Source organism: Gavia stellata, chromosome 27, assembly GCF_030936135.1.
Source record: "Gavia stellata isolate bGavSte3 chromosome 27, bGavSte3.hap2, whole genome shotgun sequence".
Classification (NCBI taxonomy): Eukaryota; Metazoa; Chordata; class Aves; order Gaviiformes; family Gaviidae; genus Gavia; species Gavia stellata.
Window position 1 is genome coordinate 2,251,859 of NC_082620.1, and position 14,577 is coordinate 2,266,435.

A 14,577-nucleotide genomic window follows, 5' to 3' on the forward strand; every position below is an offset into this window, starting at 1 on the left:
ATTTAAGATCTCTTGTAGTTGTCATAAGGCAGCATGAGAGTCAGAGGTAGTTTAAATTCATTGGAGTCCATGGAAAACACTTTATGAAAGTCCAGGTTGTCCTTACCAAGTTAAGAGTTCCCAGCATGACATTCAAAGTGTTCATCTCCGGCTTGACCAACTGCTGACGATTTATTTTCACCTTCACACAGTAACTAAACAGTTTTAACAGCACCTACAAAATACAGAGAATGCATTCTCTACAGTACCTTCAAAATGACTAGGAGGATTTTGCTGAAACTAAAAGCACCTGATAATATAGCTAGTTTCCAGACTTCTGGGGTAAAGTACAAGCCAGATTTTTACACCAATATTAACCTTAGGCTCTGGTTTTCAAGTAAGGCCAAGGCAGAAAACAATCACTCTAGCAAGACAGGATTTAGTCTTACCAACTCCTCAGCTTCTACACACTTCAAGTCTTTGTAAAGAATTGTTAACCAAGCGGAACGGGAGAGGGAAAGAAGGAATTTCTCAGGTTTTCATTAATTAGTGAAACGAAACCTCTGCTGCAACACTTAAACTGCAACATAGGGCAGACAACTAAGCTTCACTAACGTTTGTGGCATTTTCCATCACGTAACTCCTGACCCCAAAGAACAGAAGCTGAGACTCACGGTTAAGAGGTGCCGGCCTTGTTTGAAGTCTTTGATTCCAGTCAGTCTGTTGAGCATGCACTCCAAGCCTCCACACTGGGCCATGACACCTGCCATCTTATAAACTTCTTCCTCATCCTCCTCTTCATCTACAGGACAGACACAGATGGTGAAGAAAGGAAGCAGTCACAACATGGCAAGCTCGTGCAGCCCATGGGACAAAACAGCGGAGCAAAAATAGAGAGTACAGTAGGACACATTTACCAGCAGTTCAACACACTTCAGCTGTATCAAATTTGAAAAGAATTAGGAGCAGGAGTCTGAAGAAGCCCCAGGCAGAACGGTCCTGTGCCATGCAAGTGTTCATGTTTAAAGTATAGACTTAAAAGTATTGTTAAAATCCTCCTCCACTCTAGGTGAAGCAGGTAAATGTAGCAAAAGCAACATCAGTCAACTTTAAGCTCTCTGCTGTAAGGATAATAAATAGTGTCATTGCTCTGCAGCGAACCTCAGATTTCAAATCTAATCCCAGCTTTCAGAAGACAAGTGCATTACCAGTAGTGGAGTCGAGAGACTCGATGAATTCCTCAGTTGCATCTCCTAGTAACCCCCGCATGCGGTAAATGATCCTCATCGGCTCCCCCTGCAAGACAGGACAGCATTATATTAACTCCACCTCTGTGGACACTTACATACAAGTCCGGTTCTTGTTACAGTGAGTAATAGACACTCCAGCCTCAGTTCTCCTTTGCGCTGTTTTGACTGCAGATGGTAACACAGGGAAATCTTTCACTCCCTTCTTCTCCCCTTACTGAGATGAATTAAAAACAACAGTAAAGCCACCACCTGCAAAAACATCAGTAACTCATCTATTGGTCTGTCTACCTTCTCCTAGCATTGCCAGTTAGATGGACAGCCCCTTCCTCCTTACATCTCCTCCAACAGTTTCCTTTAGCACCAGTGAAAGATCTAGCCACGCAAAACGGGCTCATCTACAGAGAAACGCCTGCTTCCACAGCAACCTTTCCCTCCGAGGGTACTGCGCAGCATACCTGGGAAATACAGGGATCAGGCAGAGCCCAGTAAATGAAGCAGGAGAGGCTAATTGGATGAGTGCTTTCAAACAGATAAAATCTGCAGCGATGGAAAATGGAAGAGGAGGAATAAAAGGCAATTTAATGAGCTTTCAGTAAGACAGTATATTACTAAAATGATACAGCCAAACCCGCTGAAGCACAAGCTGTGCTTTTACCCTGGGAAAGGGCTAGTTTCCAGATGCATTTCCAGCTGGAAATACTGACAGCATATCACTAAACTTTCCATTTTAATCCACAGGTCTGAATAAAAAGCAGAAAAGAAAAATCCCAGATTTGGGAGCAGGAGACCTTGCGAAAGAAAACCTGTCAGAGAGCACACTAAGCCTAATGTGGAATAAGCAGCGCTTAATGTCACAGCAAATACATAAGCACAGGGAAAGCCCCGGGGGGAAGATATGCTCAAAGGCCACGCTAGAGACCAGCAATTAACACCACAGGGGCCCTGGTAAAATGGCAGATGAACAAAAAAAGCCAGTGAGAGACAAGGGAAACAAAAAGGGGCCTGAGGTTGCGTTCTTGTGCGCCTGTCTATTTCCTAGGGAACGTGAGCTGCAGCTCCAGAAGCGCTTTGCGGAGGTGCACACAAAGGAAGACAGATGAAAGCTGTTCAGCGCGGTGACGCTGAGCAAACTCTGCCTTTCACCATCAGCACTGCATCCTGGGAGAGCCGCACACCGGCTACAGCTCAGCATCTCACGGGAACGGCACCTCCCCGCTCTGAGCGGGCAGGCAGGCTGGAGCAGCGTGTGTGATGATTTCCCTCAGTAACTTGATTAGAATTCAAATTAGAATTCACAGATTAAGACCAGCACCTCGCTTCCCTATCCAAGATGGTACCTTACTAAAAAATTATTACTGTCACCTAGCTTTGGGCTTGATTTTGCAGTACAGAAGGCTTTTTTACTTAAATAAAGCTTGATGAGAACAATTCCCCATATCATAATTCACTGAAAACAGGCATTTTGTTTGAATTCTTCTCCACAAGAATAGCAAACAAATGGTTTCAAGAAACAGAGGCTTCAGTAAAAGGTGACTGCAACCCAAGAGTAAATGAGGAATGAAGAAGAAATGTTGGGCAAATCAGTCATCTTTTATGATCTCAAGTGCTACTAGCAGCGCTTCTAAAGAACATATTCATAACGGGCAAGATTTAGTATGATGGATTCCTTCCCAGCGGGAGTTTATTTTAGTGGCTACAAGAAAAGGAAGGGAAGAGCTTGTTCTGGACCACATCCACCTCTGGAACAAGCTTACTGTGACATGGTGGCCTAGTCCTCCCTTAAGACTGTTGGGTCCATTTCTTCATCTGAAAACCAGACAATACACACTACTAAGAGCAAACTGGGAGGACAAAATCTGTCAAGTTCTTGAGATCCCTACATGAAAAGCCCAAGAGCAGAAGTGCAACGTAATACAGAGAAATGTTGGAAGCTCTCTCTGCATAAATAACTTGGGTTCATCTCTGAAGCGCAGATTGATGGAGCAATCTGGTGTCCCTGTCTGTACACATGCATGATACTCTCACGTGCAGATGGAGTGTGAAATGCGCTTTGAAAGGCGGTGACACAAAGTTCAGCTATTTCCCCAAAGGAATGTAAGAAAGTTTGTTACTCAGGAAGACGGTTCACATCTCTGATATGCTACAAAGATAAGGTCAATACATTCACCTAGGTCAGCATTATGTGCTTTTAAATCACTTACATTGCAGATTTGAGTAACGGTCTATCCTAAGAGAGCACAAAAAGGTGCTGAGCAATTACACCCAAGAAATTATATGCCAGAAAATAAATCCTGACTCGTGTGATATATTTTTTTCTTTTCATTTTTTTGTTAATATCAAGGACAGGTGCTTTGTGCTGTTAACATACATGAAGATAACACATACCTCATTAGTGGGACACCACACCTTCTTGTAGACCTCAGCCACAGGCAGATCCAAACTGATGATCTTATTGTTCACCAAAAGCTGAAAGGGAGAAAATAAAAAGTCAAGAACACGCTCACATTGCATCACCATTCTAGCTATCATCAGCTGCCTAGAAATGGCATCCCCGTGCATCTGTGCAAGAAATCCACACTTGTGCATTCTCACCTCCATTCCACTGTCATCCTCCAGCAGAGCTACCAGGTCACAGTCCTGACAGATTTTGTTCTTGATGTCCCTCATGAGTGGCCCAATGCCAGGCTCATTACTGCTGTAGGGATTTCCTGGCATTCTGCCCTGTAAGAAGTCTTCCTGCTGGGGATCTTTCTCCAGAGTTACAAAGAACTCTGTCACTTCATTCTCTTCCTAAAGAACAGCAGCAGACACAGAGTGAGTAAGTTTTCCTCTACCCACGCTCGCATTCCTGCATTTTTGTGGTAGCAAGTGACAGGACGTCCCCAAACCTTCAGTCCTTTCGTCACTGGTGCATCCTGATGTACATTGCCACACATGTGGCATTTAGAGGATGTCTAGTATCACTCAGTAAGCAAATTCCTCAGCATGAAACAATACTACTGGTTCTGCCTTTTTGCACAGAGCGTGCCACAGCAGGGAACCTGAATACTAAAACCCCCAAATGGGATACCATATTACTACAGTTCTACGCTGGCTAGTATTAAATTATTATTGTAAACACTATTGGGTTTCTGCCCAAATGCAAGCAACTATATCTATTTAAGAAGTCTAACTTTATAAGGGATGCTACAGCCATCTCTATACTTACAGGATAGATAATACTGCATAGTCTCTCAAAGATGAAAACTGGAGTCCTGTAGTCATCAAGGCTGTAACGTTTTGCAGTCTCTATACACACTGCCATAAATGCTTTGGTTTCAGATTCTGTGCCTGCCAAGAAACAGAAGTATTAAAAAGACACAGGAGTCAATGTTACAGGTTACGTTTTAACTCAGCATACACCATAAATCCTTCCACAATAAGCTCCATACTTTGGTGCCCTCTTCCTTTTGCATATCCACTACTTAAAAGATGAAAGGTTATTTATTGGTATGTTTACTAGGAAAACCCTTTGCATGGTTGGGCTGCAGTAAAACAATCCCATAAAAAAGAGGAGGTTTAAATTCCTGGAAAATAAGAGATGACTCCAGAAATGTTATTTACCTTTTCTGCGCCAAAAGGAAATATTGGAACGTCCAAGCCAAAAAGAACCCCCTTGCTATAGTAGTCTTTTAGAAGTAAGTTCTTTGTGGGGCTGTAACAATCTGCTTTTTCATCTTGGTTGACCCAAGCTCTGGATTTACAGAACTGAGGTGGTTTTACCTGTTGTCATATCCTCCAGCATCTCCAGCAGCATGTCCTGCGTTTCATCGATCAGCTTTGTTCTCTGTACCACTAACTTCCTCAAACACAGGTAACCATTCAGGACTGTACCCACCAGACGGCTTTTGAAGTGCCGTTTGATGGACTCCACCTCCACGAAGGAAGAGAGAAGACCTATAAAACAACAGGATATTCAGAAAGTGGGAGAGCAAGTTTGATTTGTTAGCTCTAAATTTCATGTGGCCAGCCAATAGGGCACAATATCATAAAAGCAGCACAATGAAATGGCTTGTTACAATTCCCATTGTCGGTCTGTGATTTAAAGCTCACTTCTGTGAACTGAACGGTTGGAGGCAAAGCCTGCAAGAGCTGCCTTGTAAATTATACCATATGGGACCATGGTGAGGGAATGAGGAAAGGGTATAAGGAGCTTTTTAAGTGCTTGATACAAAATTCTGCACTTTTTGACATTTTGCTGTCGCAAAATATTTCAAAAGCAGATGACTGCTCCCCTTCTAATATTTAAGCTAGCTCTGATGATCTGACAGCAAGTGTGGTACATGACTTATCAGTTACATCACCAAATTGGTCACTCCTATAAATAAACTAAAGAATCAGTGAACACTTGGATTCTTTCCCATGACTTATTTATCAACATACTTTTTCTTGCAAGAAGGCAGGCTGTATGAATTAGTCCATTAATTTTCGAAGAACATGGAAGAGGATATGGAAGAGAATGACCTAGCTAATGACGTATTTCCATTTCCAACAAGTTTTTGGAAAAAGTATACCCTAGAAGATTTAAAAAAGAAAAGCTACCACAGAATAAGTAGGTAGGAAACAATAGGAATGAAGGCAGTGGGAATGAAACAGCAGTGTTTACAATGGTCCTGGAAATTATACTGTATAATAAATGTAATTAAAATGTAAAATAAATGTAATTAAAAAATTGAGAAGAAAAGTGATATGCTCATGATACATTACCACAGTTCAAGTAACTAAAAACTCAAACTGACCACAAAAAATATGGAAAAATCAATTTAGGGATTAAGTGTTAAATTGATGGCAAAAATCTAACACTGACACACATCTCTCTGAAATTCTGCTACATGCTGTTACAGAACAACAACCACCCCATCTGTAATCCTACTGCAGGACTTGTGTTGATGCCACCAAATACCTGTAAGACTCTTCAAGGCATATCCCTGCTGCAAATCAGTGCTGAGTGTTGCTTCCTCCAAGGCAAGTAAACGAGCTATTTCCTGAAAATAATTAACAAGTCTATTAGGACAAAAACTGCAATGTCAATGATGACTAGCTGGTGAGCATCTAACACACAGAAAACTAACACGCTGACCTGTGTGTGAACATGGGGTACAAAGGAACAGAGCAAAGAAACGGAGCCAGCCACAGAGAAACCAGAAATACAATGCAGCAGCGGGGAGGGAAAGGGGAGAGGAGAGAAAAAACTACCCCAAACATCCTCCTCATTTCCTCCCTATATCTACCTCACGGCTATCACCACTGCTTTGCTCTTGTGGCCCTCCATGATGGACTCAAGGCCACCATTAATACGGAGGGTGTCATCTGCCTCTTTGGAGTGCACCAGGGATCACCACAGCAAACTCCTAAGACCTAACACTCTGAAAACTGCAACTTAAACGTGGTGCTTCTCCAACAGGCAGTAATTCACACTCAAGGAATGGTAGCACACCTAATCCTCCCTTGTCATTAAGGGCTTTCAGAGTCCAGTCTGGCAGCTAAGGCAGCTTCCAACTTGGACCTGGTGCCAAGACAGTGTAGCAATGTTTATACCCCTTAGCATAGCTGCCCCCAGAGCAGTTAATTAACGTGTACTAGGCAGTTTGCGCTGAGGAATGCTACAGCTGGGGCTAAAACCACTGTAGCTCTTTCTGCTCAGGGATGACAGCACAGAAGTGTGAACTTCGTAAACCCGCTAAGGGTCAGCAACAGAGCACTGAACGAACAGATGAAGATTTCAAAGCAAAAAAAGCCAAACTGACAGGTCAGGGACAAGCTTTCTGTTGCTCCTTAGTTCCTCCATATAAGTCCATACCTTAGTGATGAGGCTGCCGATATAGGGCAGAACCCCCCTGGCTGCCAGGTAGACCTTCCAGTGCGCCGGTTTGATGAGCTTCTGATACAGTGCCAGGTACTCGGCGGCACACTCGCCAGCAATGCTCAGCTCATCCAGGTAGCTAGTAAAGAGAAACACAACCTGACAACCACTTCACAGTAACAAGAGGTATTCACAGCTTAAGGACACCATGGAAAGAAAGAAAAAGCCTCCAGAAATCTATCCTCCCTGTTGTCCTCCTAGCTAACAGCATAACTGATATTCATTACTCGATGGCTAAAGTGGTATTTTGTCCCAAAAAGGAGTTCCCCAGCTGTGCTACTAGCATCAGTTGGGGTAAGTTATGTCACAGGAGTTAGAAGAGAGTTCACCTTATTATTTTGCTGTCTAAGAGGCAGGGGAAACGTTGTCCACACAGCTGAACACCATCTGCTTACCTCTGGAAAAAGTACGGAACTGCAATAGCTTATTGCCAGACAGCAAAAAAAAAATGTCTTCCTAAAACTATACCATCCCAACTAATTAAGTTTTAGCCCAAAAAGAGCTGTGAAACAGAGATATACAAGGGAGAGGTGTGAGAAAAGTTGGAAGAAGGGAGAGATTCTCATGGGAATTAAAGAAAAATAATCCTGGAGTTGCCAAGTGTGGCAACACAGAAATACCTCGTCAGGAGATCAAGGACCTGCTGTTTGCGGCTGGGGATGGTAGCCAGAGCTTCCACAATAGTACATGCAGCTTGCCTTGCAGCTTGAGTGGCAGGAGTAAACAGCACCTAAGGCAACAGCATTAAAAGACCGTTATCATTTGATATGCACAGATAAACTAGTGATATTTTATAAAAAGGCACAGCATACATTAGGACAGTTTGGTGACCTGGTGGCAGTGCTCTCTTATTCTTCCAAAGACTTGATTCTGTGAGAATCACGTCTTTGCTTGTCATCAAAACGTTTAAACAATGCACTGTGTAGGCAACACACTAATCCACATACACAAGAAGAAAACTTTTTGCCCAGGACCTATGAAAATTCAGGAGTCAAAATGCAGCTACGTAGACAAGTAGGAGCACCGTGGCAATTAAAGGTTCAGAGTTTAAGAACATGCAGACTACTGGATAAATGTTTAGATGTAGTATTTTTAAGGGAACAAAGCTGCAAACCTGACTTGGAATTAGATGCAGCCAGTTACAGCCTCCCCAAGTATCACGGCTCCTATTGTCCGCAAAGCACATAAAATGCGGCACGCTACCAATAATCTCTGACTGTTAACTCTGCCCAGTGCATCCCACCGGAATTTTCACCCACGTTTACCTGTCGCAGCCAATTGTTGTGTCCCAGCTTGAGATCCAGAGGGCAAGTTCTCTTCCCACGGCGACTCATGAACTGTTTCCATTTCCAGACATATTTTTCTGACAAGTAGAGCTGGTGAAGCTCAGCTTTGCTGGGAGATTTCCCATTGGCATCTATACCTGCAATATTGAACACAGCTCAAGAGAAGTGTCAGCAGCTATTAACTGCAAACTGCCATTGTATTTTTTTTTCCTTCATACTGGAACTCTCCAAACCCCAGCTGAGAAGCTGAGTAGCTGCTTATTTCTTTCTGCTATCATTTTCACTTCTGCGTGGAGCTATGTTCGCTTCCAAGCCAGATGCAAATCACATAGCCTCTCAGGGAATTCAATCACCTTTTCAGTTGGCTGGTATCATTTTAAATAAGCAACAAGATTAATTTTCTACATTCCCCTGATTACCTTCAGGCATAGTGTATTTTCTGCTCAAGGTTTGAGCAACACAGCCTAGAAAAGTCAGTGCTACAGTCTCTAAGGACTACACAGCTAAGTGCAAAGATAGTATTCGATGTCACGGGAGAGAAGCCAACACAACTCCACAGAAGTACATTCCTTATTAAACCTGGAGGGACATACACGTTCCTTCACAAAATTGCACAAAGTTAAAAGCATAGGACTACCTCTGGCAGGGAGGCACTTCTTCCAAGCTTCATACGATGCTTTGGGGTCCCTCTTGAGCCACAGCTGAGCTTGTGCATGGATTTCATTGCTGTAAGGCTTCACAGTGGTGAGAGCATCCACAGGCACATCCTAATAAACAAAAAAGCTCTATGATTCTTCAGAAAGCCACAGCCTGTTCCCTTAAGAGCAACTCCTGTAGTTGGATCACTGGTTGTGTCTGCTCCATGAATAGGTAAATGCAGCACTTGGACAACAGCAGGATATACAGTTTCTGTTAATGATGAACTAACAGAGGTGCCTCGTTCCAGTTACTACTGAAATATCAGTAAACCCATCTTTGGCATCCATCTGGGATTATCAGATAACTATATCAAAGCAGAAACATACCTTCTCCCCTGCAGATGTTATCCTAAATTACAATCAAGGAGCAGCCAATCAACATAATTTTTATTAGAATTGTAGCTCTGAATTTAAAAATCTGAGTCAAAAGTACTTGATTCTACCATGTTTAGGTACTTGATTCTACAAAGCTGTTGAAAGCACCAAAACCTTGCCCAAAATAACCAAGCCATAACTTTGAAGTCACTCTTTCCCCATGCCTCAAATCTGTGCGGAAAAAAGCAAAGCCCTGTTTCGAATAGTAGCGGTCAAAGCCACCAAAGAACAGTGAAAAATGGAAAGCAGTTACCTGTAGTTTGTAGTCTGCAAAGACAAGAGTCACAGGACTTGTGCTTCCCTAGTAACCGTGACCAGGAAAAGCAAGTCCTGGCTTCCTCACAAAGTTATTAATCACTGAGATCAGTGTGCCAGACTTTAATCAGCAAGTTTTCAAATGCTTTGCTCAGCATCTAAGGCAGTACCTTGTTTTTCTTGCTGGTTGGAGCAGGTGGCTTGATCAGCTTTTGAAGAATGCGCAGGCACATGAGGGTGATGTTTTCAACAACCACTGGAGTCTTAATGTTTACTGCCATCAGAAAGAGGCTGAGAGCTGAAAGACAGACATAAATTTTCATTTCACTGTAACATCTGCAGATAGGACACTTCCACAGCTCTATACAGCACATTAAAAGTGTTTAGAGTTAGGTAAGACCTCATATCCTCAAGCAAAACTATCACATTCTCATGCAGCCATGGATGGAAAACAATTATTTTCTATTACAGCAAGAGAGTCTTGCCATCCTTCCCTTTACACCTCCATCTTTCTACTTCTCAGCACTCATGTTTCAAGAAACACACTACCCCAAGACAAAGCTATCTGGTCCTAACTCCATTTTTAACCCTAATAACAAGCTGAGTTGGCATCAGTTCCCTTCCTTAAAATCTTGCTATAGTGCACAGACCTGGGCATAGCAGTTTCAAATAAAGCTTTCACACTAGTCGTTTGAACTCACCACAACGTAGTCGGAGCTCCCAGCAGCTGTCTTCCTTCGAGATGGAATCTGTTAGCAGCAACATTTCATACTGTAGGCTGCTAGCCTGTAACACAGACACATGTTCAAAGGCTTAAGAAGTCTTGATGACACAGCAGTCCTTTTTGCCTTCTGATATTTAAAAAAACACAGGTTCAAAACACATCGATCTAAGTAAATTTAATCCCATGTCCATTTGGGACGACTGGCAACCTATCTGCCAAGACAGGCAGAACTGCCTGAGGAAACTTGGGCATATACCTAATCACATAATTTTGTGCTTTACTCTAACGTTTATCTTAATTCCCATCAAGACACAAACACCTTCCCTATTACAAATAGACCATGATAATAGAGAAGATGCAATGATTAGAATACACCAGCAGTTGCGGAGGGGCAGAAAAAAGAAATAGGAAAACACCGGAGTCTCTCACCAAGTCTGGATTTGCCCAGTGTCCCTTCAAAGCTGCAGAAACCTTCCCAATGATTAAGTCATTCATTTGTTGTGTGGCCTCTGGATTGTCCCTAATTCCAGAAGGAAAAAACAGAACACTGTTATGCTGTGCTCGTACTAAATACCAAAAGCTCCTGGGATTTCAGCTTAGTTGATAACAAATGTACAAAGTTACAGTCTACAGTTTCTGATGGAAGATTCCTCCCCTATAAAGCTACTCCCTTCTGATATTGCATTTACGAGCACGTGGTTTTCCACAGTTCACTGGAGGTCAGAGGGCTGCAAACACTGAATCAGGCCTAACCTGGTCAGAAGGCACATGAGCTGACGGACCTCCTCCCGCATAGTGGCTGCGCCCCGGCGCAAGTTGTAGTCAAAGAGCTCTCGGATAAGGCCCTGGGACACAAGGATATGCCTGATGGCAGAGTTGGTTGCCAAAGCTCGCAGCAACGTTATGCAGTGTTCAGTGACGGCTGAGGCACAGCCATAGCATTTAGTTGATGATGTGTGGCCACAGCCTAAAACAGACAAGGCACGATACTGGCTGGCAGTAAATGTGGGCTGGACAGTGGTTCGTGAGGACTTCGTCGCTGCCTCTCTCTGTTGGAGATCATATTCCAGGAGTTCCTTTCGAGAGGCAAACACTTTCTGGAAACACAGAAAAGGAGAAATGAAAGCTGTGGAATTGTGAGGCAGCGCATAATTGCTAATCCCATTCACAGGTTATTTTCACTGTATATTTTGTGGAGAAACATTTTTAACCAAGTCTCTCAAAACTTGAAATCCTTCGTGTTAATGGCAGACTTGGGAAATCCATTAGAAGTATCAGCCTAACTCCCAGTTATCCGCTCTATTTAAAGGCTTGTTTTCTACATTACATGCAATGTAACACTGGAAACGTGACAAATCCATAGTATTTATGGTAACCATAGCTTTTAGAAATTTTTGTTATTTCCCTGGAAATACGCAGCTGATCACCTGTTGTTAACGGTATCATTAAATGCAGAATGGCAACATCTTACTTTCTATTTCTGATATGTACTGTATCTGGTTACAGAAGAAAACACATGACTCATTCAAATCAAAGTGTATCATACCTGGATGATTTTGGAAAGCTCATCGAAAGAGTTCTTGCAGTCGCCACAATACTCCTGGGCTAACTGGAGTATGTATCTATTCACACTAGCTGAGGTAGAACTTATCCCTCCACTACTACTAGATTCATCCTGGAACAGAGGGGAAAACAAAAAGAAATCACATATGGAGGCTACACACAAAAATAACAACTACAGAACAACATCTGAGGCAAGGACCTTTAGTTGCTCTTGACAGTGTAAAGGCCAGTGTCTTCCCAGCCTAGGGTTCTGTGCAAGATCATCTGTCCCTTGTTACCTGTGGCTTTTCAGGAGCCGCCTCATTCACTTTACACAGAAGGTTTTCCAGCTGCGGTCGGTGCCCCATTAGCTGGTGGTATACTCTGTCAGCCTTGTCCAGGAGAGTGTTGATATTTGTTACTGCCTGAGAATAAAAAAGGAAAGGAAACTCTTATTTTAGGTTCAGACGCAGTTTTTAATTCTATGGAACTACAACCACCAATCTCTAAGTCTTCTGTCTCTTTTGCCTTTCTCTGGCAAAAAAATAAATAAATGGTGATCCTGCACCCTGCTTCTGCCAGAAGTACCACTCTGCTGACACTACACTCAGCACACTTATTCTTTGGGACAGGCCACATACTGCAATGGGTTCTTCATTCATTAGCAGGGTTCCTCCGATGGGATGGTAACAGGTACTGTACAACCCAAATTCACCCCCTTGTACAGCAAGGCAAAGAGATGCAGTGCTAGATAGCTAGTTTATAAGTAAAGAACTGAATTACATCTTTTGAAAAACTACTTATTTGGTGGAGCAAGACAGTAAATAAGGAATGCATTAGATAGTGAGAGGCCTTGAAGGAGCACTGCTTTCCATGTTACTCCCAAGATGGATGGACCTCTGATGTCCCTACACTGTTGACCTGGCCAAGTGAGAGAGCGTTTCATTAATGAATCTGCTATTGGTCTCACCTTCTTTCGATCCTCTTCATTCTCTATGGGATCCACTGCACAGCAAGGCTTGGCATACAACATGAAGTCAAAGCGAGCGTATTTACAGAACCCACAGGCATTGCAAAGGAATGGATCTTTCTCATCATAATTAATGGATCTGAAAGGCAAGCCAGAAAGGTCAAAGAATGCAGTTGAGCTTTATCAAGGTAACAGAGCCAATGAAGTAAGCTGTGAATGGACTCGGTAGGTAAAAGAGAAGGATGGCCCTTAAAATGTCTAACCTACCAAACTGCCCCGGGCAAGTCACAAGTGAAATACATGAGGTACATGAGAATCAAAACCTACAAATCAGGCAACAACAACAACAAAAAAACCCCAACAAAACAAAACAACAAAAAAAATCCTTACAGAAGCGGTGCCACATTCTGGCCGGAAAAAGCAGAAACAGATGTGAATTTGTTCCCAACAATTCTACTTTAACTACACTAATTCCCAGTAGAACATCAGACTAGGGCACTGTGCCCTTTACAAGAACACAGATAAAACAAAACCATTTTGGTTTGTAAGGTCTAGGCTTTCAATAGCTTTCACTCTTCACCCAGTTGCAGTGGGACTAGCTACAGCATACTTATTATCCCGTTGCAGACTAGAGTAGCATGACACAAACTGATTTACAGCTCCCATAATTCAAGAAGGGATATGGAAACCTTTCAACATACCAGTAATCAGCTGATCTATGGAAAAAACCTGCTAAACACCTTGAAACCCATGAGGATTTGAGAGGAACATGGGACAACAATAAGGGGAGAAGAGACACCAGATAAGGAGACAAAACTCACAAAATAGAAGGATTTATAATACTGTAGTGGAAGTTTGAATAGCACACAGTAAATTATGCCCTGAGCCCTGCTCTGAATGAGGAGAACACAACAAAAGCTCTGAATAGACAAGCGAACACTGTCCATCCTGCACGCTAAGTCATGGACCCTGTGGGGAAACCCCCCTGCCATCATGTAATTGAACCCCGGCCTCACGCCCTTGAACAGGCAGGCCAAAAATAACCTCCTCCTGGGAATTTTCTTTTTTAAACTTCTGAGGGCTTGATCTGAAACTTCTGCGTTCTTTCAGTATTGTCGTACCAGGTTTCCTTTGTTAGCCTGTATTAACACTAAAACCCTGTAAGCCTGTTTTATACTTCTCGACTAATTTGATTGTGCAGTTGTATTAAACAGAATCATGTATTTAAATAGCAGGGTATTTTGTTGAACATCCCACACGGGCAACAGCACAAGGGCTCTGTAAAGCCCTGGCACTGGCTCCGTGGGGAGAAACGAGGATGACGTACCTGCACTTGTGGCACTGGTACACATTTTCGCCGCAGTTCCCACACACCCCCGGGTTGGCTGGGACGGACGCGCTACACCGGGGGCACTGCAGGGTCTCTGTGGAAGCCTGGTAATTCTCATAGAAATCTGCAAATTCAATCATCAGGTTCGAAGCCACAATGGGCAGCGGCAAATCAATCTTCACCTCCGTCTGGCCTGGGGTCAGCTGGACTTTTTTAGCTTTGTGCCAACGAGCCGGCCTGGAAAAAGAAAGCAAGCGGCATGGTTT

At 43.0% G+C, this 14,577-nt stretch overlaps 1 protein-coding gene across 1 annotated transcript in view; it reads right to left on the reverse strand.

Annotated features, from left to right (window-relative positions):
* UBR4 (ubiquitin protein ligase E3 component n-recognin 4) overlaps positions 1 to 14,577 on the reverse strand; it is a 78,922-nt gene that overhangs the window by 12,768 nt on the left and 51,577 nt on the right. Inside the window, exons 76-95 of the mRNA XM_059829843.1 lie at positions 14,309 to 14,548; positions 12,982 to 13,120; positions 12,311 to 12,436; positions 12,016 to 12,144; positions 11,223 to 11,566; positions 10,899 to 10,989; positions 10,447 to 10,531; positions 9,916 to 10,043; positions 9,055 to 9,184; positions 8,397 to 8,554; positions 7,752 to 7,861; positions 7,069 to 7,210; positions 6,172 to 6,253; positions 4,992 to 5,165; positions 4,438 to 4,559; positions 3,822 to 4,019; positions 3,615 to 3,695; positions 1,188 to 1,275; positions 654 to 781; positions 107 to 214 (exon numbers count right to left, since the gene is read on the reverse strand). Of these exons, the coding sequence (XP_059685826.1) occupies positions 107 to 214; positions 654 to 781; positions 1,188 to 1,275; positions 3,615 to 3,695; positions 3,822 to 4,019; positions 4,438 to 4,559; positions 4,992 to 5,165; positions 6,172 to 6,253; positions 7,069 to 7,210; positions 7,752 to 7,861; positions 8,397 to 8,554; positions 9,055 to 9,184; positions 9,916 to 10,043; positions 10,447 to 10,531; positions 10,899 to 10,989; positions 11,223 to 11,566; positions 12,016 to 12,144; positions 12,311 to 12,436; positions 12,982 to 13,120; positions 14,309 to 14,548 (2,803 nt within the window). The remainder of the gene's footprint in view (positions 1 to 106; positions 215 to 653; positions 782 to 1,187; positions 1,276 to 3,614; positions 3,696 to 3,821; positions 4,020 to 4,437; positions 4,560 to 4,991; positions 5,166 to 6,171; positions 6,254 to 7,068; positions 7,211 to 7,751; positions 7,862 to 8,396; positions 8,555 to 9,054; positions 9,185 to 9,915; positions 10,044 to 10,446; positions 10,532 to 10,898; positions 10,990 to 11,222; positions 11,567 to 12,015; positions 12,145 to 12,310; positions 12,437 to 12,981; positions 13,121 to 14,308; positions 14,549 to 14,577) is intronic.